At 46.6% G+C, this 21,683-nt stretch overlaps 1 protein-coding gene across 11 annotated transcripts in view; it reads right to left on the bottom strand.

Moving 5' to 3' along the window:
- NIN (ninein) overlaps positions 1-20,478 on the bottom strand; it is a 103,073-nt gene extending 82,595 nt beyond the window's left edge. For 3 of the 11 annotated variants that reach the window (XM_045580886.1, XM_045580888.1, XM_045580916.1), the window contains exons 1-3: positions 20,201-20,474; positions 19,646-19,698; positions 10,681-10,884 (exon numbers count right to left, since the gene is read on the bottom strand). In XM_045580886.1, the coding sequence (XP_045436842.1) occupies positions 10,681-10,863 (183 nt within the window). In that variant the 5' untranslated portion in view covers positions 10,864-10,884; positions 19,646-19,698; positions 20,201-20,474. Of the gene's footprint in view, positions 1-10,680; positions 10,885-19,645; positions 19,699-20,200 lie in introns of all 11 variants that reach the window. The other 8 variants (XM_036437191.2, XM_045580922.1, XM_045580901.1 and 5 more) reach the window with 7 other exon arrangements.
- Positions 20,479-21,683: the final 1,205 nt, after the last annotated feature.

Raw genomic sequence — 21,683 nt, 5'->3', positions numbered from 1 at the left:
CGGAAAAGCAACAAACCTCATTAGTCATTTAAACAATGGAAGAAGAAGCATATAATGTCTTATCCATGCAAATCAAGGCAAAGGAGAGGACTCCACTGAGATTCCTATCATAAAATTGTATATACTTGCAATTCATCAGCCTCTCCCAAAGCACACGTGATTTCCCTCCCACATTGGTTTTGGTTAATTGGAATTACATTCTAAAATCATATTCCTTCAGATCATGCAGACTAAAAATCAGCATAATCAGAGCCATGGCAGAAATCTGTCAAGGGAGCCAGCGCCATACAATCAATGAAAGGGTTAAAAGATTGTAGAAATGGAAGCTGTGCTAATTAGGTTTCACAGATGACAAATCGCTGAGCAGCCTGGGGGAGGGGGAGGGACCCTGCAGTGCCCCAAGGTCAGAGGAGGAGTTCAGGCAGGTGGCATCCCAGCTCCAGTTCCCAGAGGCAAGGCCATCTTCCCAATCACCCAGTGCACAGACATCACACATCCTAGGGCTCCCTGCTCAGGGGCATGTCCAGGCATTTACTATTTCCTGCCACAGTCACGCCTCCTAGGGAGGTGGGGGGAGGAAAAGGTTAGGAGCACAGGCTTTTGGTTCCCATCCCGACTCAGAGGCTCACTTCCTTCTCTGACCTGGCTAAATCACTAAACCTCTCTGAGCTTTGGTTTGCTCCTCTGTAAAAATGGGGCTAACAACTAACATCTATGATTCATTCAACAAACATTTGCTGAGCATCTGCTATGCACCAGGCACTGCCAGAGGCCCTGGTGATACAGCAGTGAATGAGCGACCCAACGAGGTGCCTGCTGCCACGGAGCACACATTCTCAGGAAATGCCATGGAAGTCAGGCGCGTGCTGTGTTAAGAGCACTGCACACACTTCGTTATTTATAATATCACCTCCCTCAGAGAAGTGTTAGGGAGTTTTGTAAAGTGTCTAGAACTTCCCGGGACTTATTAGATACTCACTCAGCAAGTGGAAGTTACTACTACTAACAGGTATAATATTCATCTTAACTGTCCCCACCACTTTTACAGAGAAACATGGCCGGATTCTCAAGCAAAGCCACTGGAGTAACCAACGAGCTGAGTAGGAGTAAGTGTGTATGTGTGTGTGTTTGTGTGTGTGTGTGTTTATGTGTGTGTTTGTGTGTGTGTGTGTGTGTGTTTGTGTGTGTGTTTGTGTGTGTGTTTGTGTGTGTGTGTGGGGGGGGGGTGCGTGAGGGTGATAGCAGGGAAGCCAGGAGCCTGCCTTGTCCCCACGCTCTGGAAGTTGTCCAACACTGGAGCAAATGATCCAGCCTACTGTGCTTAGGGACCCCGACCCCAGGTTTCTACTCTGTCCTAAGGCATTAATGGAGGTGACCTGAATGAAACCGAAGCCTCTCATCGCCAGAGTTATGAAATGAACAGAAAGAGGCTCCTGATTCAGTAGTGAGGTGCTCGCTCTGAGACTTTCAAATCCTTTATCCTTGTCCTGGAACCTCTGCTGGGTCTTCTGAAGATATTTTGAGAGAGGTAACAGGAAAGAGCCCTTCTAGATTTTGTCCTAACAGTTCAATTCAGTGAGCATTAGCCATGAAAATTATCCTGGGGTCTCTGTACTTCAGTTTTACACCCCTTCCCCAAATGACCAAAACAGCTATAATCTGGAAGTTAATTCTAATCAACTCCCAAGGCTCGGTTATACCATACTTAAGGGACAGTTAGGCCTCATACAAGCACACCCAACTCTGAGAGAGTATCATCCTCATGTATGTGAAGCTGCCATGTGACCTAGAGCATGGCAGACAATCGGGACACACGCAGTGGTATCCAAAGCGAGGACAGCACCATGAAGCTCTCGGTCCTCTCCCAGAGAATGCCACAGAACCAACTCACAAGCTCTTTATTCTCACTCTACCTGGTTTATTTTAAGCTTCATTACCCTGTTTCCCAACCGGCTACAGATTAGAAGCAGAAAAGAAAAAAGAAAAAAGAAAAAAAAGATGGAGTACTCCAAAGCAAGTACAAGAAATAAGACTAACCATCCTCCCTCTAACAAAAAGAGTATAAATATTTTGTACTTTAACTATTTTAAAAAACTATATAAATTACATAAAAGAGGTCACATGCCCTAAAAACCTTAATAGGTTGGGATTCTTTAGTGTTAGGGCGAGGATCTATGTGCTGCTAAGTAATCCTGAGGGTATCAGTCCTGGCCAGTGTGGCTCAGGTGATTGGAGCATCATCTGCTGCCCAGAAAGGTCTCGGGTTTGATTCCCAGTCAGGGCACATACCCAGGTTGTAAACAACAGATAGAAGTTTCTCTCTCGCATTGATGTTTCTCTCTCTCTTCCTCTTGCTCTAAAGTCAATTTAAAGAATTTAAAAATTATTTAAAAAATCTGAAGGGTATTACTAGAAGAATATCACTTATAGAAGAATAAGTGATAGACCAGGAAGATTTAAATGATCAAGAAAAATCTTGTATTGCATAATATACTCTCTAATAGGGCAAGACAGTAGTAAAAAAGTTTTAATTCCCAATGGTTAACCTATTTTTTCTTTTAAAAGTCTGCCACTGATTGGGGTAGGAAATCCAGTTATTAGGAAATATTACTAATGTGGGTCCTGGATAAAACTACTAGATGAATGGGGGAATTAGCATGGGTTCTTCCTTTCCTGAGCATCTGGCCATCTGGCCCTCACAATATCCATGTGAATGGTCAAAGCGGGCATTCCTCCTTAGAACTGAGAGAGGCTCAGAGAAGCGGTGCCTTGCCCAGGGCCACGCGTCTTAAGGTGAAGGAGTTACTTGGAGAAACCAGGCCTTCTCACTGGACACAGTACAGAGCAGCAACTCGCCTGCCCCAGGCTGCTGCAGCCTGGTCTGACCTCTCAGGGAATCCCACCGCTGCCCCAAGCCAAATCCTCAACTCCACACAAAGCCCCTAAGGAGAAAGCAGCCCACTGGGGCTTCAGAGGATACAAGATCAAGGGACACAGAACCTCTGCCCTCACGGAGTTTATCAGCTACTCTCTAGACTCTAGAGCAGTGGCTTTCAACCTTTCTACTGTCTCGACCCTTTAATACAGCTCCACATGTTGTGGTGACCCCCAACCATAAAATTATTTTCGTCGCTACTTCATAACTGTAATTGTGCTACAGTTAATGAATCGTAATGTAAGTATCTGTGTTTTCCGATGGTCTTAGGCTCTATAGCAGGTTGAGAACCACTAGCAGGGTCACCTAAGTGGGCGGGTGGAGAGGGGAAGAAAAGGAGAAAGTGTATTAGTAACACAAGGTAGAATCTGGTAAGTGCTCTGAAAGAGACAAAAACAAGCTGGTAGGGGCCTCTGACCAATGGGCATATCCTTCCTGGCCAAGGGGAGGAAAAGAGGGACTCTGGTGACATCTGACTTCTCCAAGATATTCACAGGCAGAGCTTAAAGTTTCCAAAATGGACTTATAATGTATTAAATCCAGCACATTTTAGAAGAAAAGGGTCTATAAAATTCTACACATCATTATTAACTCAGAGAACTTTATAATCCAACAATGTCTACCTGGGTGAACCCTTCTTCCCCTACAAACAAAAAAACTTAAAAATGCAAAAAGAGAAACCTGGCAAATTGTTCAAAACCACTGGAGCAGTGGGAGAGGGTGAAATGGGTAAAGGGGGTCAATTCTATGGTAACAGATGGAAACTCGACATTTGGTGGTGAGCATTTTGCAGTGTATAAAGATAGTGAATTATAATGCTTTATACCTGGAACTCATATAGTATTATTTATTAACCAATGTTACCTCAATTTAAAAAATATTGGAACAGCTTTAATTCTTACATTGATCTTTATTTCCTTCTTGCAAGGGTATATAGATTCTGGACCCTCCACTTGAAACAGAAGTCAATGTCATATCTTTCAAGAAGATAGTTCTCTAACAGAGGCAGGTGACTGCTATTTTCCATCAAAGCTCATGAATACTGATGGGGCAGAAAAGCCCCTTAGGGCGCAACCCAGAACCAAAATGTTAATAAATGCCCTCTATTGTGAAGAATCTTGCATCAGTGGGCTCACTGACTTCAGTAACTGGAATTTTTAAGTACCATTTTTTTTCTCCTCCAAGGAGTTTTACTATTGAATTATGTTAAAATTTAGAAATCGCCACAAATATACAATGCAATTAAGTCTCACGGGGTAACAAGCTTCAGAGCTGTGCACACCCTGGCTGGTACCTCCTCATTTGAATAATAATTGCTGCCATTCATTTTACAAGCATTCCTATATCTTGTATGCCTCAAAGGGCAGTTTGCAGCAATGGGAAAATTACATGACTGACTGAAAACACACATGACATTTAAACTAAATTAACAGGAAGACCAGTCAAGTCTGATCTTTTCTGTCATGTGTCACCACCGCTTAATAGAAATGTGCCTCATCACTTTTGCTCCCCAAATTTCACATGAATGCTTTTTTAGAAACACCATTTGCCTTTCTGAAAAAAGAATTTAAGCACCACATAAGAAACAAATGCTATTTTAAACCACACACACACAAAATGCCACAGGAAGTAAAATAAGGAACCTAACATTGCATAAAATCTTGTGCAGTCTTGGAGATCAAATGCATACAGTTTCCATATGTGTGCAGGCAGTGCTTCAAACAGACCCAAGATGAGAGAGCTAGAGCCAGTATTCAACAAAGCGAGCTTGTAAAACGAGACAAAGGTCCATGTGACTACCTGCACACGAAGGAGGTTTGTATCTCATATACGAAGGGAAGCCAAGGAGAGAACGTTCAAAATAGTGTTAGTTGAAATGGGTATAGAAGTATGGACTCCTCAGAAGGTCAATGTAGAGGAAAATAATGCTTCCGGCATTATGCAAAGAGAAATGACATAGAGGAACAAAGAGATGGAGTTTCATAATGAAAGACATAGTTATAAAATGTTAGTAAAGCATTCAAGTTATTGCAGCTTAGTTGTCATGCACTGCAGACAATGTGGAGAGAGGCAAAGGCCATTTGAAAAGGCAAGTTTTAAAAAGTGAAAACACCAGTAGGAAGGTGTGCTCCAAGCCGCCCTGCTTGTGGATAGAAATAGATGATACCACCACCATATGAGTTTCTAGAAAATCTATTCCCTATTCTTAAGATTTCTCAGAAAATCATTGCTGGAAACATTATTTATCAAATATCCATCCTAGGTGTGTAAGAGAAGGAAGGAGTATAGAGCACAGAAGTTAGCTGGGTACCTGGCTCTATGATGTATGTGAAATACACAATCTAGGTCAACCCTAATCATAAGCTTACAAGGAGGGCATTATTTTCCCCATGATACAGATAAACAACCTGAGACTCAGAATATTTAAGATAATATGCCCATATGGCTAAAATGTGGCAAGAGTGGGCATATGAATCTAGGTACGACTTCAAAGACAGTGCTCCATTAGTATACTACCTTAATGTGGTGGGTGGGGGCAGGTTGAAGGGGGACAGAGAATGAGATTCACCCTTGCATATTTGAAATCTGAAGAGGCTGTGGAGACAGCAATTATACTTGGGGACTGGGAAATCGGGGTTTCCATTCTGGTGCTGCTTCAAGTGAGCTGCCTGACCTTGGACAAGTCACTGCACTTTTCTAAGTTCTGGAGCTCAGGTTTCTCTGTCATACAGATGGACATCTATGTCTAAAAACCTGTGACAGACACGGAAGAACTTTAAGTGCCCTCATGCAGACAAGATGCTTGCTACTCATAAAAGTGTCGATGGGATATTGTAGGAGACTTAGTGAGTGTTCCTGGCCATACTTTCTCTGATGAAAGAGATGATCACTACTGCGATAAAGCAGGTGGAAAGAAATGCTATTTAGTACTTGTTCTCAACATCTGCTGAGAGCACAAGGCCCTCCTTCCCAACGGCTCTCCCCTATGCCCTTGCTTTTGTCGGACTCAAGGTTCACAGTATGCGAAACCAAAGTTAATTCTGCAGTGAATTTGACAAGAAACTGTTAATACAGAATGGAGACAAACTCTTGTAGCCTCTAACTCAGAAAGTCTTCTTGTCTATAAGTGGGGATCACATGCCCTTAGGAGTTTAAATCAATCCCAGATGAGATTATTGTAAAGAAGGGAGTGATGGAGGGATACCGAGTCACAAGACCAACCTAGGAATCAGAAAATACCCTTCACTATTTCAGGTTACTCTCTGGTGGCTAAACCATAAGATACAGCTCAGCTTCAGACATTTAAGAGATACAATGAGAAATGTTTCCTCTATTCCCTCCAAGGCGTTCAAAAAAGCCTCAGATCAATAACATGAAACTGGAACGTGAACACAAGGTGGTTATAAATAGGCACTATATGATCAAGCGTAATCTTGCACACGGAGAACAAATCCAAAAAATCACTATCAGAAAGTACTTCTGGACCCTGGCCAGGCAGCTCAGTCAGTTAGGGCATCTTCTCAATACACCAAGGTTGCCGGTTCAATCTCCAGTCAGGGCACATACAAGAAAAGCAGCCAATGAATACATATGAATACATAAATAAGAGGAACAACAAATCTCTCTCTCTCTCTCTCTCTCTCTCTCTCTCTCTCTCTCTCTCTCTCTCTCTCTCTCTCCCTCCCTCCCTCCCTCCCTCCCTCCCTCCCTCCCTCTCTCTCTCTCTCTCTCAATCAGGAAATACTTCTATATTTTTTACTTATTTTTCAAATGGTTAAAATGTGTATAGGAGAAAGAAATCTTTAAAAGCTTTTAATGAACTGGAAATAACAACAACAAAGCAATCCTCCTTGGGAAATTAACTTTGACATTTGCAAAAGAACTCCAAGCACTTTAAAATAAAAGGTGGGAAAGCTGAGCTAAATTTTATATTTGTACAAATATCAAATTTTAAAACTAAAATGTTCAAAGTGCCTTTGAGGAGTAGAGTCTGCATACCCACGGAACTCTCGGAGCGACGATGAGTTCTGCTTCAGGCGGCTTGTTCTGAATCTAGAGGGTGCCAAGGGCAGGGGGCCCTTCAGTGTCCAAATTCACATCAGAAGTATAGCAAGGAAACTGACCAGAGTCCCAGGGGGCTGTTCTGTCTCAAGTTGGAATATTCAATAATGAAAGGAAAATGCATTTTTAAAACAGGATAGAACTAAAGGCTTCAAAAAACCAAGATAAATGATCATATTTATGTTCAGATTTCTAATGAGAGAGAGAGAGAGAGAGAGAGAGAGAGAGAGAGAGAGAGAGAGAGAGAGAGAGAGAGAGAGAGAGATTTAGAAACACTTCATTTAAAAAACACAAACCAGGAAGCACCTACAATGGGTATTGGAGGTTTGGATGAAAACTTAGTTCAATGAAAAAGAAATCTAATGAACAAAACAAGTTGGTGAATAAAACAGAAAGAGGCATGGAAACATGGAACAGACTGAAGAATCTCAGAGAGAAGGGGGACAAGGGGAAGAGATTAACCAAAGATCTTACATGCATATAGGTATTGCCTATGGACACAGACAATAGGGTGGTGACGGCCTGGGGTGGGGTGGGAACCGGGTGGAGGTGGGTAACAGGAGAACATATGTAACACCCTCAACAATAGAGATTTAAAAAAAATATATAATGTGGTTCCCTTTTTAAAATGTTTGTAGTATTTGCTCCCAGTACTACTCACATTATGTGACCCGACTACAAATTCTTCAGTGTCTTGAGGAGTCCCTTGTCTTGGGGGTCTCACCCACCTGACAACTGCTTAACTGGGACAAAGATATGAATGGAGCTCATCTGATAAAAGTAGGAAATATCTATCAGCAATGTCCTCTTTCCTTCAAATTGGTGATTCCCAATCTTTCGGCTTTTCAAACACACACATGGTGAGGCAAAAGTAGACTTACAGTTGTTCATAGGGAAAATAATACAATAACTACTGAGTAATAATACAGGAACAAACTGCTTCCTGTACTCACAACTGTAAACCTATTTTTGCCCCACCCTGTATAACCACTGTGCAGGGGGAATATGGCTTCAAGTTATAAAGCAAGATCAGACAGATGAATGGACACATAATTTGGGGGTAAATGGCCTATTAGAAAAATTCATGAAAATGGCAAATCAATTTAAATTACTTTCCTTAAAAAACTGTCAAAAGAAACATTGGACTTTAAGATAAAAAAACAAAAAAAAACACAAGGAATTATTTAAGATGGATTTTAAAATAAAATAACAGATGATATTAATGTTCTTAGTTCAGTGCTTTTTATCTTATTTATTTTCAAGGAAAAATGACTAACTGAGCCTAAATTCAATAAAGGTAAACTTTAAAAGTTTTATTTTATTTTAAAATTATACATTTTAAGATTTAAAAGATAAAATTTAAACCAGGAAACTGATCAATACTGACGCACCCAAAAGCCAATTTAATGGAAAACCGTAGTTTACAATAAACATAAGTTGCACCCATCAGACTAGTAGAATGCCTGGACATGCAGGACACATACAGCAGAATACATATCTGTTGAATTAACGAACGGATGACTATATTTAGATTTGTCATGCTTCTATTCCCTTCTCCTGTTTTATTAAACCAAACTCCTAACCCTTATAAGTTTTCTATAAATAATATCTAAAGAGAAAACATATGGCTGACATTAAAAACTTAGAATCTTACAACTTCTGGCTCTACCCAATATTCCCAAGAAGGTGCTAGCACATGGATGGCTTCTGTGAATTCTAAGGAATTTTACCCCCACATTTTAAAATTACAGACCATAGAGTGTCTTAACAGCATATGGCCACGTTTATGTGATCAGCTGAGGAGAATAATTCAATTTCATAAAAAAATGCACATTGAATATAGTGCATTAATTCATGGCAGCCCTGCTCTCAAGGCCATCACCAGGAACTCCCACCTGAAATCAATATGCAGACATCTATTTAACTCTTATCACAGGCCCACTAAGTAAATATCACGCTATGGACACTTAGGTGTTCCTTATTCCCAGGCACACAGCCTGAAGAGCAGGCTGGCAGTGTCAGGTCGTTAACAAGTCAATCGATAACGGCTCCCGGCTCCAGCTGGCCAGATGAGGGCGAAGATGCGCCACATCTGGACAGCACACTGCGGACCTGCTGCCGAGGTGAGATCTGTTTACAGCAGGGGCTTCCACAGCGCCACTGCCTCCAACACACCTCTCAAGGAAACCTCAAGTTCTATCCTGTCTTCTTGGGCTTTACTAAGCCTTAAATGAGAGTCCCCTCTTGCATACTATTTCTTAGACCCCACCATGCCTGAGATCTCCATGGCCCACAGTGAAAACACTATTTTTTATTTTTTATTTTTTTATTTTTTTTGTTTCCCCAAAGTGCCTGGGAGTGAGGCAGAGCTAAAAAGCTCCTATGTACATTACATGATGAGGAGCCTATGGTTTAACCCTCAAATCCCACGTTTCTACGGTTTTCAAAGCAAAAATTTTAGCATTTTGGGGGGAGACCACATGTACCCACACGTAGCTAACGCCTCCAAAGTGACCAAGAATGATTCCCAGTTTTGCAAAAACTTCGTGTTTTGTTTTTTCCCCCCTTTAAGTCTGAGCCCTGTGAAACACCACATTCATGGTGCCAGCCCCTGAGAATATCACCCTTTGGCATTGATTTCAGGGTGGTTGCTCCTCCTGCCTGTCTCACGTGACAGAGAGCCAGTGCATCCTACAGTGTCTGCAGTCACTTACCCAACGTGTCAGTTAAGAGACTATGAAAATGAAGCGAAGAAAAGGAAGTTCAGTCACTGGAATAAAGTAGAGATCCCCAACTGCTTCCTCAATTTATACCACATGCTAGAAACACCTGTCTGCAAAGTGACAGCAATAACTGCAGCAGGGCTCAGAAGTACTGCCCATTTTCTCCTCTCATTCATTAAAAAAAAAAAAAAAAATTAACAGCCAGGTTCAGCCCAAAGCCATACACATGATGCTCTTAATCATATTTATGAGAATGGAAGGCAATAGCAGGTCGTGACGGATCAAACATCCTCCCCCCGAACAGCAAGAGGAGGAAAAAAAGATCTCCGTGACTTGATCTACAGGGAGAACATGACTATTTGTCGTCAAACGCAGACGTTAACATCAGCACACACGGCGCTGCTGGAAGCGGGTCATGCTGGGTTTTAAATGAGCCTGCACTGTATTTACTTATCCTCCTGTCTTATGTCCTGGGTGAAGAGTTTAATTAATACTTCACCCCAGAAACAATCCACAGAACAAAGGGCTTTGTCGGGAGTAAAATTCGTAACGGCAATCTGCTTTCCTGTGAATGGAGCCTCCTCACTGCTCTCCCAGTCTCTGCCCTGGGAATCTGGCACCTCCCTGCTGGCTCAGTGGTGAAAGTGGAGTCCACACAACGACCCACGAGTAACAAGAAAAGGGTTAGAAAACATCCTCTTGTTACCTCTTTCTCTCTCTTTATCTAAGATGCTCCGGGCACACCTTTCCAGGGTGCAAATCACAGCAAGCGCTCATCTCCGGAGCAAACGGCACGGTACCTCACACCCATGACCCTTGGCCTGTGTCTCAGGTTCAGAGCTGAGGGCGCACACAGCCGGGATGTCAGAAACAAGTAGCGATCGGTGTGGTCTGCCCCACCCCCAGCGCCCCACCAGAAACCGCACCCACTTCCACCCGGGGCTCTTCCCCGGGCCTTACCCTGCCCAAGAGGTTGTCCTGAAGCAGCGTCTCTTGCAGCACTGGGGCCACCTCCTCCAAGCTCAGCATGTGGCAAAGGTCGGTGAGTTCCTCCTGTCCCAGGGACCCAGTGCCCGTCGTGTCAAAACTGTCAAACAGCTCCTTGAGTCGGGCCTCATGCTGGTCCTGCTCCACCTCATCCATCCCATCGCCCACAGGGCTCACCTGTATGGGACAGAGACAAGGTCAGGTGGTGGCAGCCCCTGGAATCCCGCCACTGCCACCCTCGGCACCACTATCCCTGTCCTCTGCACGCCCTGGTCCCCTCGTGCAGGCCGAACGGGACCTTGGTGAGAGCCAGCAGGAGAGAGAATACTCACACCCACCAGCGAGAGCATGGGTCTCTCCGGGACCCAGCCCTGACCAGGCCCAGGCACTCCCACAGGCACACCCGCGAGGTCCGGCCACCTCAGGCTAGCTTTACCAGAATGAGGGAGTCTTGTAGGCAGAAGGGCGCCCCCACAGGCGGGCAGCCAGTCTCTCAAACTCAACACAAAGAGCGATTCTCTATCAGCTCATCTGGCCCAGGACGTACAGACAGGGAAAGGCCACTTCTGACACCCAGTCCTTTCAAATACAGTAACTGCCGGTGCCAACAGACCACAGGGCCAGAGCTTCCATGCAAGTCCGCACGCTCTAGCCGACCTGTCCAGGTGTTGCAGTCTGCTGGTGGGATGAGCTGCTGTTTAGTTTCTCTTCCTGCAGCCTGGAGGCCCCCGTTGCAATCAGACCAAATGGCTGCAGCAGAAAGCACTGGGTGAGCACGTCTGATACAAACCACCTCCCTGTTTACATGGGACCAATGCCTTTTCCAAGAGTTCCTCAAAAAAGCAACTCAATTAACCATTGGTGCAATCGCATGAGGTGTGACAGGAAGAGTATTCCCTGAAGCTGGCGTTAGTCCCAGGGAGGCTTAGGTAATGATTAGTTGCCTAGAGAGAGGAGAAAACAATACTCCAAGCTTTCAGACGGTGAGGTTCGAAGGAGCCACAGATCATATGAGTCTCACGGAATCTCAGGGGGCCTCTAGCATCTAGGCCATCGCCCCCCACTGCATCTCTCTGACCCACGCAAACCCCAGACCTTCCGCTTTCCCACTTTCCATGGGATCAGTAACAACACGGAGTCATCTATAACTCTCACATTCAGTTTTACTAAAATTATACCTCATAAAATACTAGGCCCATCATACCTGAAGAGTGATATCTGTTTTTTTGCTTGCACAATAGTTCATGGATTATGTGTCGGGCCTTCCCATCAGAGTCTGGCACCTGCACATCTGGAGGTGCCTTCCCCATGATGCAATGGAAGCCACACACGACATAGACCCTTGAGACGATGACCTCAGCTCTCTGAAACAAGGCTCTCTGAACCAGCCCTGGACTGTAAAAAGCAGCACCTTTAAAAAAAGGTTTTTCTTTATCTTGCAATAGAATTTGTATTGTGATAAGCCACATACCATGAAGCCCAGCCTTCTAAAATTTTAAGTGTGCAGTGGTATTGTTCACTACATCATGCACGTTGTTGTACAGCAGATCCTAGATCTTCTTCATCTTATGTGACACGCTCTATACCCACAGGACAGCAACTCTCCCTTCCCCTCCCCAGCTCCTGTAAACACCATCCTACTTTGAAAAGCAGCACTTTTTTACAAAAGTAAAACAAGATGTGGATCAGAAAACTCTGACTTAGAGGTGATGTTCCAGGGAGCAGATCACGACAACATGGGAAGTGAGTGAGCTGAGGTGTTGAACATGGCCAGAATTGAAAATAAGAAAGCCTTTCGTACAAGTCAATGATGCTCTAGGCTGTGTGGCTTTCTTTCTACCGACAACTGGACAACACATGACAGGATGAACAGAGCCCGATCCTCCTGATCTTCAGCAGAACCAGTGGGTGGAGTGGCCCCCCTCTGGTCCGGGCTCCTGGTGTGAGAAGATCTTTCCTAATTACCAGTCTCTCTATTACTAAGGTGCTGCTGGTTCTGGCTCCCTTCCTGGTTGGCCTGTTGGGTTAACTAATCACCATGTCAGTGTTTTCAAACGAAGCTGAGAGTGCTATATAAACATCAAAGCAACAGAAACAAAACACCAAGGTGTTAAGCAAAGCCACAAAAGTTGGGAATTCAGAAGAGGCAAGGCTTGGCTAATGAGATCCACTTAGCGCCTGCCAGGTAATTGTCAGCTGAGATCGGGGAGAATCCCCAAGGTGCTCTGGGGCTTTCAGGGTTGCCATAGCTCTCAGACTCTCTCTCCTGAGTTTAACTGTCCCTTGGGCTGTAATCTGACCAACTTCATAAATGCCAGACTATTCTGCTTTTGCTTGATTTTGCATATTAAAAAAACCCAAAGGGAAAGAATTCGAACACTTCCTCTTTTAAGAACTATTTTTAATGGTTGGGTCTTGTCCATAAACCAATGAAAGAGGGCCACAAAACTCACAATATACTGAGGAGTCCTGAGCTGATGCATGGCTTTTGAATTTGACCAATGGTTCTCAACCTTTCTAATGCCTCGACCCTTTAATACAGCTCCTCATGTTGAGGTGACCGCCAACCACAAAATTATTTTCGTTGCTACTTCATAACTGTAATTGTGCTATTGTCAATGAATCATGATGTAAATATCTGTGTTTTCCTATGGTCTTAGGCCGTTCTCAACCTGTCCCACAGGGTCGCCTAAGACCATCGGAAAACACAGATATTTACATTACGATTTATTAACAGTAGCACAATTACAGTTATGAAGTAGCAACAAAAATAATTTTATGGTTGGGGGTCACCTCAACATGAGGAACTGTTTTAAAGGATCCGAGGCATTAGAAAGGTTGAGAGCCACCGTGATAGACTATCATGCCCTGCTCTTTGGCAGATCACTGGATTTTTGCTAGATAAAATTCTTTCATTTTACAGTAGCTTTCTTTTCTTTTCTTTTCTTTCCTTTTCTTTCTCTTTCTTTCTTTCTTTCTTTCTTTCTTTCTTTCTTTCTTTCTTTCTTTTTTTTTTTTATCTCTGTATTTCATCTCTCTCCTTCCCAAGACACCAGGCTTAGGAGAACATTCTTTTCACTTAAGGGGGAAAACAGGCCTACCCCTGCAGAACAAAGGATCGAAGGATCGCATGTAAGGAGACGTCCAAAAGACGTTACATATGGTGACAAGTTGTCAGTATTCTCCTGGCACAGAATGCGTGTTTACTGGTTGATACGATTCCCCAAATGTTCCTCAGTAATTTCATGTGCAAGAATTTCGTTCTCCCCACGTGCCAGAAATGTCTTTACGGAGAAGGCCCACACTTCTATTTCTTTTGTAGTGTCCCCCACACCACAGGACAGCGTGACTGACCCTCACACCAGGACCCGGTAAACATGGCCTGACTGGGCAATGGAGATTTCTTGAGTGGAAGCTGAACCTGAGTGAGAGCTGCAGACATAAATGAGCACACACAGAGTTTGAAATGCCTATTTCTTCCACATACACACACCTCTACGCCTCTGTCCCCCACCTCAGCCCATCCCTTTCTCAAAGGCATTTTCAGTCCCAGACATAGCCAACGGAAGTGGAAAGCCAGCACCCACTGCCAAACTGCATCCTATGAAGTCGCCCACCTGAAGTTTGGTTCAAGGAGTGAGTAAATGAGCCCATGGACTCTTACCCTTGAGCTGCGTTTGCTTGTTATGGAAATTGGCTTTGGGGGGCAGTCTGTCTAAAATACCTCCCATGGCCTCCTCGTTTATAGAACGGGAAGGATAATGCCCATCTGGAAAGGATGTCCTGAGGGTTACATTTGATAAGCAGCTGAGAGGAGCAAGTCCCAGAGAAAGCTGATACCAGAGGGGAACTGAGAAAACCACCAGGAAAACATGTGACTTATGAAGAAGGGGTTAAATTGGAGAGCGGTCACTCACACAGGCCCATCAGCCACATATCTGCCTTTACAGGGGCAGCGCAGGAGCCGTGGATGCCAGAATCCAGAGAGCAAGAATGGGCAGGGTACATGTGACGTATATTAAAATGCTATATTATTAAACCATAATGGCAGCAGGTAATGCTCATGTTGCTTCAATCGTTAATGGCAGATTACTAATAAACTTAATGTGTACCCTAGCTGGTGTGGCTCAATGGATGGAGCATTGGCCTGTGGACTGAAGGGTCCTGGGCTCGATTCTGTTCAGGGGCACATTACCAGGTTGCGGGCTCGATCCCCAGTAGGGGGCATGCGGGAGGCAGCTGATCAATGATTCTCTCTCATCATTGATGTTTCTCTCTCCCCCTCTTCCTTCCTCTCTGAAACCAATGGAAATATATTTTTTAAAAATAAACTTAATGTGGAACAAAAGCAATAAGGCTGAAATATAGTTGGGAGTTCAGCAGAAACAAATTTAAAAAAAATTTTTCCGAGCAGTTACTGTAAGTCTGGCCTATGCAGACTGCTTTACCTATATGATCTCATTGAATCTTCCTAACACTTTAGATAGCTTTCACCTTCCCACTTAAGATGCAGAAAGTGGGGGCTGGCAAAGGTACAGAACTTGTCCAAGAATTCAATACGAACATGGGTGTAGAACCCTGGTCTGACTCCAAATTCTACTGCCTCTCAATCCTGCACACCATAACTCATGAATGGGCCCCCTGCAATGACATTATCATCAGCAAATCACTTCTCTCCGCCTTTATGTGTCAACCAGCTGAACTGTACCCCGTACTGGAAACCATGGCCGCAGACTCCTCCAGGCCAGAATGGGGAATGGTGGGTCCTTCCTCTCTCCCACCCATGAGCCATTTATTGAATATTTATAGCCTCCAGGCCTTAGGGATACACAGGAAAAGCAATCTCTTCTTACTCAAGCAGCTTTGGGATTTAGCGCAAGGAAGACAGACACTTGTTTGTAAAAATGATCATGAAGAATCCCATCTCTTCCATAATGGGCAAAGCCTAGGCACTGAGAGCTGTTAATGAATTCCCCCAAACACTGAAATAGGTCTGATCTGTGCAACTCCCTGCTTCCCAGAGTCACAGCCTAACGGACATCCGCCAGCGATGGGAATCTTACTCAGAGATGAGAGAGTGGGGTTTGGAGTCATGAATCTTTTTTTCAAGTGGCAAAGAACAACTCCAGGTTCATAAAGCCTGCCACTGACCTGGGCCTCCCTGCAACCATCTGCCTTCCCGACTGAACTGTCAGAAGCCTTGACCACTCTTCTGGAATAAAAGGGCAGCGCGGGCAATATTTTGAAGTTCTAGCTGGGGGGATGGTTAAATAAGAGGCAGATGCACCGAGCCATTCATCAAAACATTTACCACCCATCATGAGAACTATTCGGAGCGCTTCTCTTCCAGATAACTCAAAACAAGGCTGCCAGAATGCGCAGACCCTGACAGGGAGGTCCATGGCAGAGCTGTGTTATTGTGCTCCGCTAGGCAACCCTGGCTGCTGAAGTCACAGTGCCAACGGGGGCCGAAAGAGACATAGGTGCGGGAGCAGCCAGAGCGATGAAGTCCCCATCATAAGACCAGCATGAAGTGGATGCGTGAACTTATGAACTTTCCAGCAGCCAAGACATAGAAAGGAGCTTGTAAGAATGGCAACCGGGCCAAAGGGGACGTCTGCTCTGGGCCACAGGGAGTGAAAGGGGGACAAAGCCTGGCAGGGGAGGCCCAGTAATAAACGAGCACAATGCCAGAGCCCCTAGCCCAGGCCTTTTATTTCCCCTCCAGATGGTCCAGCAGCTGAACAGCTACGAGGAATGTCTGCCCGTCCCCCATTGGCTCAGCCACGTTCGCTGGGTGTTACAATGGATGCTTCTGGGTCTGTGATCAGACATAGCTGTTGGGGGCCCACAGACCAGACAGTGACCATCAAGTGATAATGTAGTTACTTTATAACTAAAACGATAAACAAGCTTTCACCATTTGGCAAATCAGAGCCTCATAATGCCAATGATCAAATTAAAATGTTTCCTTTTTCTTCTCTCTTTTCTGCACTTCGATTTGCTGCAAAGACTTCCAGCATTCCTCGTTTGGACTAATTTCAGTGTAAAATGAAATAGGGACAAGACTAAATTTAAGTTTAGCAGAAGCCTAATAGAAAAAGCAATTGTCCCCATTCACGTGGTTATATGGGATATTTCTGCCCCAAACTGCTGCCCACACTAATTACTGTGAGATAGCTTCCTCTCTGCTCAGACAGCACCTCATTTCTGGCTGGGTACCAAAAGCACAAAGAGTATCACCAAGAATAAAATCATGGTATAAAACCATAACACAAACGCTTAAATGCCACCACCCAGAGAGGGGGGGGGAAAAGCCACTTTAAATTAGAAAAAATAACCACCGTTGCTAACCACACTATAAAATTTAATTTCGCTAAGGGTATCCTACCAGTATTTAATCTAAAACACAAACTTTGTATTTTACTATCCTGAATGATGTAGCACAGCCAAGCTTTTGTTAATTCTAATAGCAAGGTGAGTACCCAATTAAGTTGTTACCTCGGGACAGCTGGAGGGATACAATCATGAGCCTCCCACACTGTGGGGTCAATAACCTGTAATCACGTACCAAGTAAAACTACAGAAGCCAAAAACTGGGGCCTGTGTGTCCCTTTCTTAAAAGGGACTGCTGGTAACAGCTTTCACTTCTGAGCCGTATTAACTCACATTAATGTAAAGTGCCTGCAGGCCTGAGAACAGTGTGTTGGGGTCAATGTGAAGAGCTTCACTTTTTACATCTATAAACAGTAGGTTTTCTCAACTTTTTTTTTTTAAGTGAGCATTAGGACAGGAATACTTGGTAATTTTCCCATCCAAAAGCTGTAATAAATGGCTAATTGCTGCTCTAAGTTGCAATACAGACACATCCTCCTAATTTCAAAGTTGCTCACTTGCATATACCCATCATCTTTTTAAAATTCTATTTTATTTGTAATTAGGATAAAATATCTTTTTTTTTTGCAAGCTTCAGTATGTCTCTTCACAAGCCCCTGCTTAACAAATGTACGTTCAATAGCCAGAATTCAAACCACACAATCTGCTGGCCTACAAATGAATCAGCCTCTACAAAAATAACCCCCCTCAAAAGACGTTAGGCTGTTTGAATGCCTCAAACATGCTCTGGTTCAACTTGCCAGCCCTTTATCAAGGTTAGCCTGATAAAAATGTATTTTCATTATCAGCATAAAGTGGAAGCATCAAGATGGCTGAAATGTTAGTTTAGAAAGCCATTTGCAGTGACATTTAAAACCATTTATTTGAACAACACTTAACATATGATGAGAACGTTACCTATTAAGATTGGCTGTTCAGGATTCATTGGAGCCCCGTTCTCCTCCTCTGAGTCAGTTGATATCTTTTGGTATTAAGGATCATCACATACTTAAAAGGGAGGAGAGGGGTTGGTGGAAAAGACATCCATGCCATTCTGAGTAAGTGCCTATTGAAATGACTGATCCGTGACATTTTAATGCAGAGACTTGGCCTGTGATGGCTTCCTTCACGTTGTCCCCTGTAAAGCCTTGTCCTGCCTTAGCCCCATGTTTGGCCCATCTGGAACATCCATAAGTCCTTCCCTTTATCTATGCCCGGCTCAGAATGCTTTCCTCTAAGCTCTCACCAGAGAATAGGTGAAAGTAAACAAATCTGCCAAGAGACTCCGCAGCAGTCCCCTTGATCTCCCTAAGGACATTGACAACAGCTGAGGAGACCATAAGAAACTGGGTTTGCGGTCCGCCTGTAAGGCTACTTTTACACGCAGTCTGGGAATGCTCACAGCCCCCTCCGACTCCAAACAAGATCTGCCAGCCATTCTAGGTCAGCCACCAATGTGCTGGCCACTGGGGAAGATCAAGATAAAATTAAGCTGACAATGAAAAACAAACCACAAACAAAATGCTTCCTCCTTGCAGAGTGTTGAGCCACAGGAAAGAAGTAAACGTATACATTTATTTTGATTGTCGAGGGTCTCAGGAGCTTAGCCTAAACAGCTACCACCTCACTCTCAAAAGACAACCCTGCCATCTGATCTCATTTCACAAATTCAGGAGTTAAGTTGTGTGGCAAGCCCATCTCAGGAATTCCTCATCACCAGGAGGGGATCTGTTCCCGGGAAGTCAAGACAGCAGAAGATCTCATTATAGCTTAGTTGTCTAGACACCGGGGACCTGGGAGAGCCATCTCCCCAGCCCCCATTTAACTTGCAGGGTTGGAGCTAGGAAATCGCCTCTCCCTATCTCTATCGCTTTCAACTTCACAGAGAGAGTTCTCTGCAGGCCACTGTTCCCACCAGCTTCGTCCTTTTGTCCGGGACCGGTTTGGTGGCTGCAGAAGCCCCGCTCCGGACCCTGGACGCTGCTCCCGCAGAACTCCACACTTGATTCTGCCGTGCCGACCAGCAAAGGCTTTCAGGCAACAGAGTATCATTTTGTTCTTTTCCCTTTCTTAATAGTAATTGCCCTGGGAAAGTCTTTCTCTATGTATCGATCCCACACCCCTGGGGGGGAAAAAATCACACTTTAAGAGTAGCTACAATAGCTCTCCGATACTCAAGACGACAGACAGCCCAGGCTAACACCTCGGGTCTCTCCAGACAGGGCTCTCTCTTCAGTTGCTCCACCACAAGGCTGCCTGGGTGGCACACGGCCACAGAACAAACCACCCTTTCTGCTCTCTCTGGGACTCAGGTCCGCTCCTGGACCAGCACATAGTGGCCGCTTTCAGCGGGCGGCCGCGGGATGGGATGGGGCATCGCGGCGGAGGCGGCGAGGCGCCCAGACCCGCTGCGCCGCCGGGCGGGGCGCGGAGGCCGGGTCCCTGGCAGCCTGCGATGGAGATGCGTCCACCACCCGGCCGCCCATCGCCGCCTCCAAGAAACCTCAGACACCCCACGGTACGGCCAGACCGCCCGCCCCCCGCCCGCGGCGCCCGCGCCTACCTCCTGTCGGCCTCTCCGTCGCGCCCGCACAGCCGGCCGCCGCCTCCGGTGCCCTGCGGAGCCAAGCGGGCGCTTTGTTAGGGCGCACGGAGCGGGGCAAGACTTCGCGGAGGTTCGGGACTGGCGTCCTTCAAAAGGACGCGCCCGGCGACCCGCGCGACCGTCATTTCCATATGTAAGGAGCCAGCTTTCCCGAAGTGCGGCTCCGGGGGCCGCGGCGCCCGCCGTCCCCGCCCCCGGCCCGCCCCGGCCGCCCCCGCCGCCACCACCGGCCCCTCCTCCCGCCCCCGAGGCCGCCCCCTCCCCGCCGGGCCCCCGGTAGCGTCCGGGCGGGACTGGCCTCCAGGCCACTCGCTTCCTCAAAGCTGCTCCCAGCGCCGGGCCCGCAGGGACCGCTCGCGCCCCGGCCCCGGGCCCCGGAGGGGGAGCTCCAGGCTGGCCCGGTGCCCGGTGCGCCCGGGGCGCGCAGGGCCCCCCGACGGCGCGGGGCAGCGCGAGGCCTCCGGGCGCCCCCAGGCCGCAGGCGGGGGCTCCGGAAGCCGGCTTCTCGCTCACCGCGTGCGGGGGCTCAGGCGCCGGGGGCCGCCGCGGGGACCATGGCCGCGGGGCGTCCGGGCTCTCACGCGCCGGCAGCGGCAGCGGCAGCGGGACGGCCGCGCCCAGCGCGTTCGGCTCCCACTCGGCCGCGGCCACGGAGCTCTGGGCGCTGGTGGGAAGGGCCGGGCGAGCGCGGGAGGAGGGCCCGGGGCGGGGCCGGCCGGGCGCGGCGCCTCCTCCTCCTGGACCCGCGCTGCCGGGACAGCGGAGGGGAGAGCGTCTAGCGCCCGCGGGGTCTGTCTCCCCCGCCTAGACCCGGACTGTCCCCCGGGGTCCCAACTGCTCGTGTCGAGGAAGCCCGGAGGAGCCCGGTCCCGTCTCGGCTGCCGCGTGACGCTGGGGGGCGGGGCGGGGGCGGGCGCTTCGAGATTTGAACTTGGAGTGGCCAGGGCCCGGGAGGTGCGGATGGAGGAGACCTGAGCCCCGAGGTCGCCGCGGGACAGCGACTGGCGCGTCCACCGTCCCACCCCTGCCCGCTCGCCTCCTGGGCCTTGCAGCGCGCCCTCACACACTCCGCTGCGCCCCGACACCCGCGGCCACTTGTGGGTGTGGAGAGGAAGGGCTCGCCTCCAGCCGGTGGTACTTGTGGGCGAGGATTTAGGCGCCTCTTGCCCCCGGGCGGCCCCGAATTTGTCAGCCCGGGAGCGCCCTTGGGCCGTTCTTGGAGGAAAGGTCCAGGAGGGGAAGGGCACCCTTTGCAGCGAGTACCTCTCTCCTACCAGGTCTAGACTGGCTTCCCCAAGGCTCCCCCATCCCTACACGTCTGATCTGGATGCAAACAAATCCCGAGTTCAGCCTAGATGGATATCCGGCCCCTGTGGGCTGGGGCAATACCCAAGGCTCTCTCTTTGAGCTGCAAGGTTAAAAGTGTTGCCCTTGAAGAAGGAGCTGCTGATTTACTAACCCACAAGTCTGGTTGTTCCAACAAGAAACTGGAGGAAGCCCCCTTGCTACTGAGAGAACTAGGGATAGTCAGGAAGGAAACTAGCGTCTGAGATTCCAGTGGACAAATATGCCCTTCCCTAATCCTTGCCCCGCCTACAGGAGGCAGACATTATTATTCCCATGTTGCAGTTAAGGACCTCGCTCAGGATCACACAACTGGTACTCAGAAGAGCTGGGATTCAAAAGCAGGTCACACACATGATAAAATTACACAGAACTAACTAAGAACACAAACAAACCAGTGCATGTAAAACTGGCAATATTTGAATAAGGCCCTAGAATTGCATTAATGTCAAATTGCCTGGTGATAGTGAACCAGTTATGCAAGAGGTTATCATTGAGGAAAGTGGGTAAAGAGTATATAATAAGTAAATAATAAGGAATTTCTATATTATTTCTTACAACTTAAAGTGAATCTACAGTTACTTCAAAGTAGAAAGTTAAAATAAAATAGAGCAGATCAGCCTTATTTTAGAACCCAAGCTCTCTTCATTCA

The sequence above is a fragment of the Pipistrellus kuhlii genome, unplaced genomic scaffold (assembly GCF_014108245.1).
Source record: "Pipistrellus kuhlii isolate mPipKuh1 unplaced genomic scaffold, mPipKuh1.p scaffold_m20_p_1, whole genome shotgun sequence".
NCBI classification, from domain to species: domain Eukaryota; kingdom Metazoa; phylum Chordata; class Mammalia; order Chiroptera; family Vespertilionidae; genus Pipistrellus; species Pipistrellus kuhlii.
The sequence above is the reverse complement of the archived record's forward strand: the minus strand, read 5'-3'. Positions and strand labels throughout refer to the sequence as shown.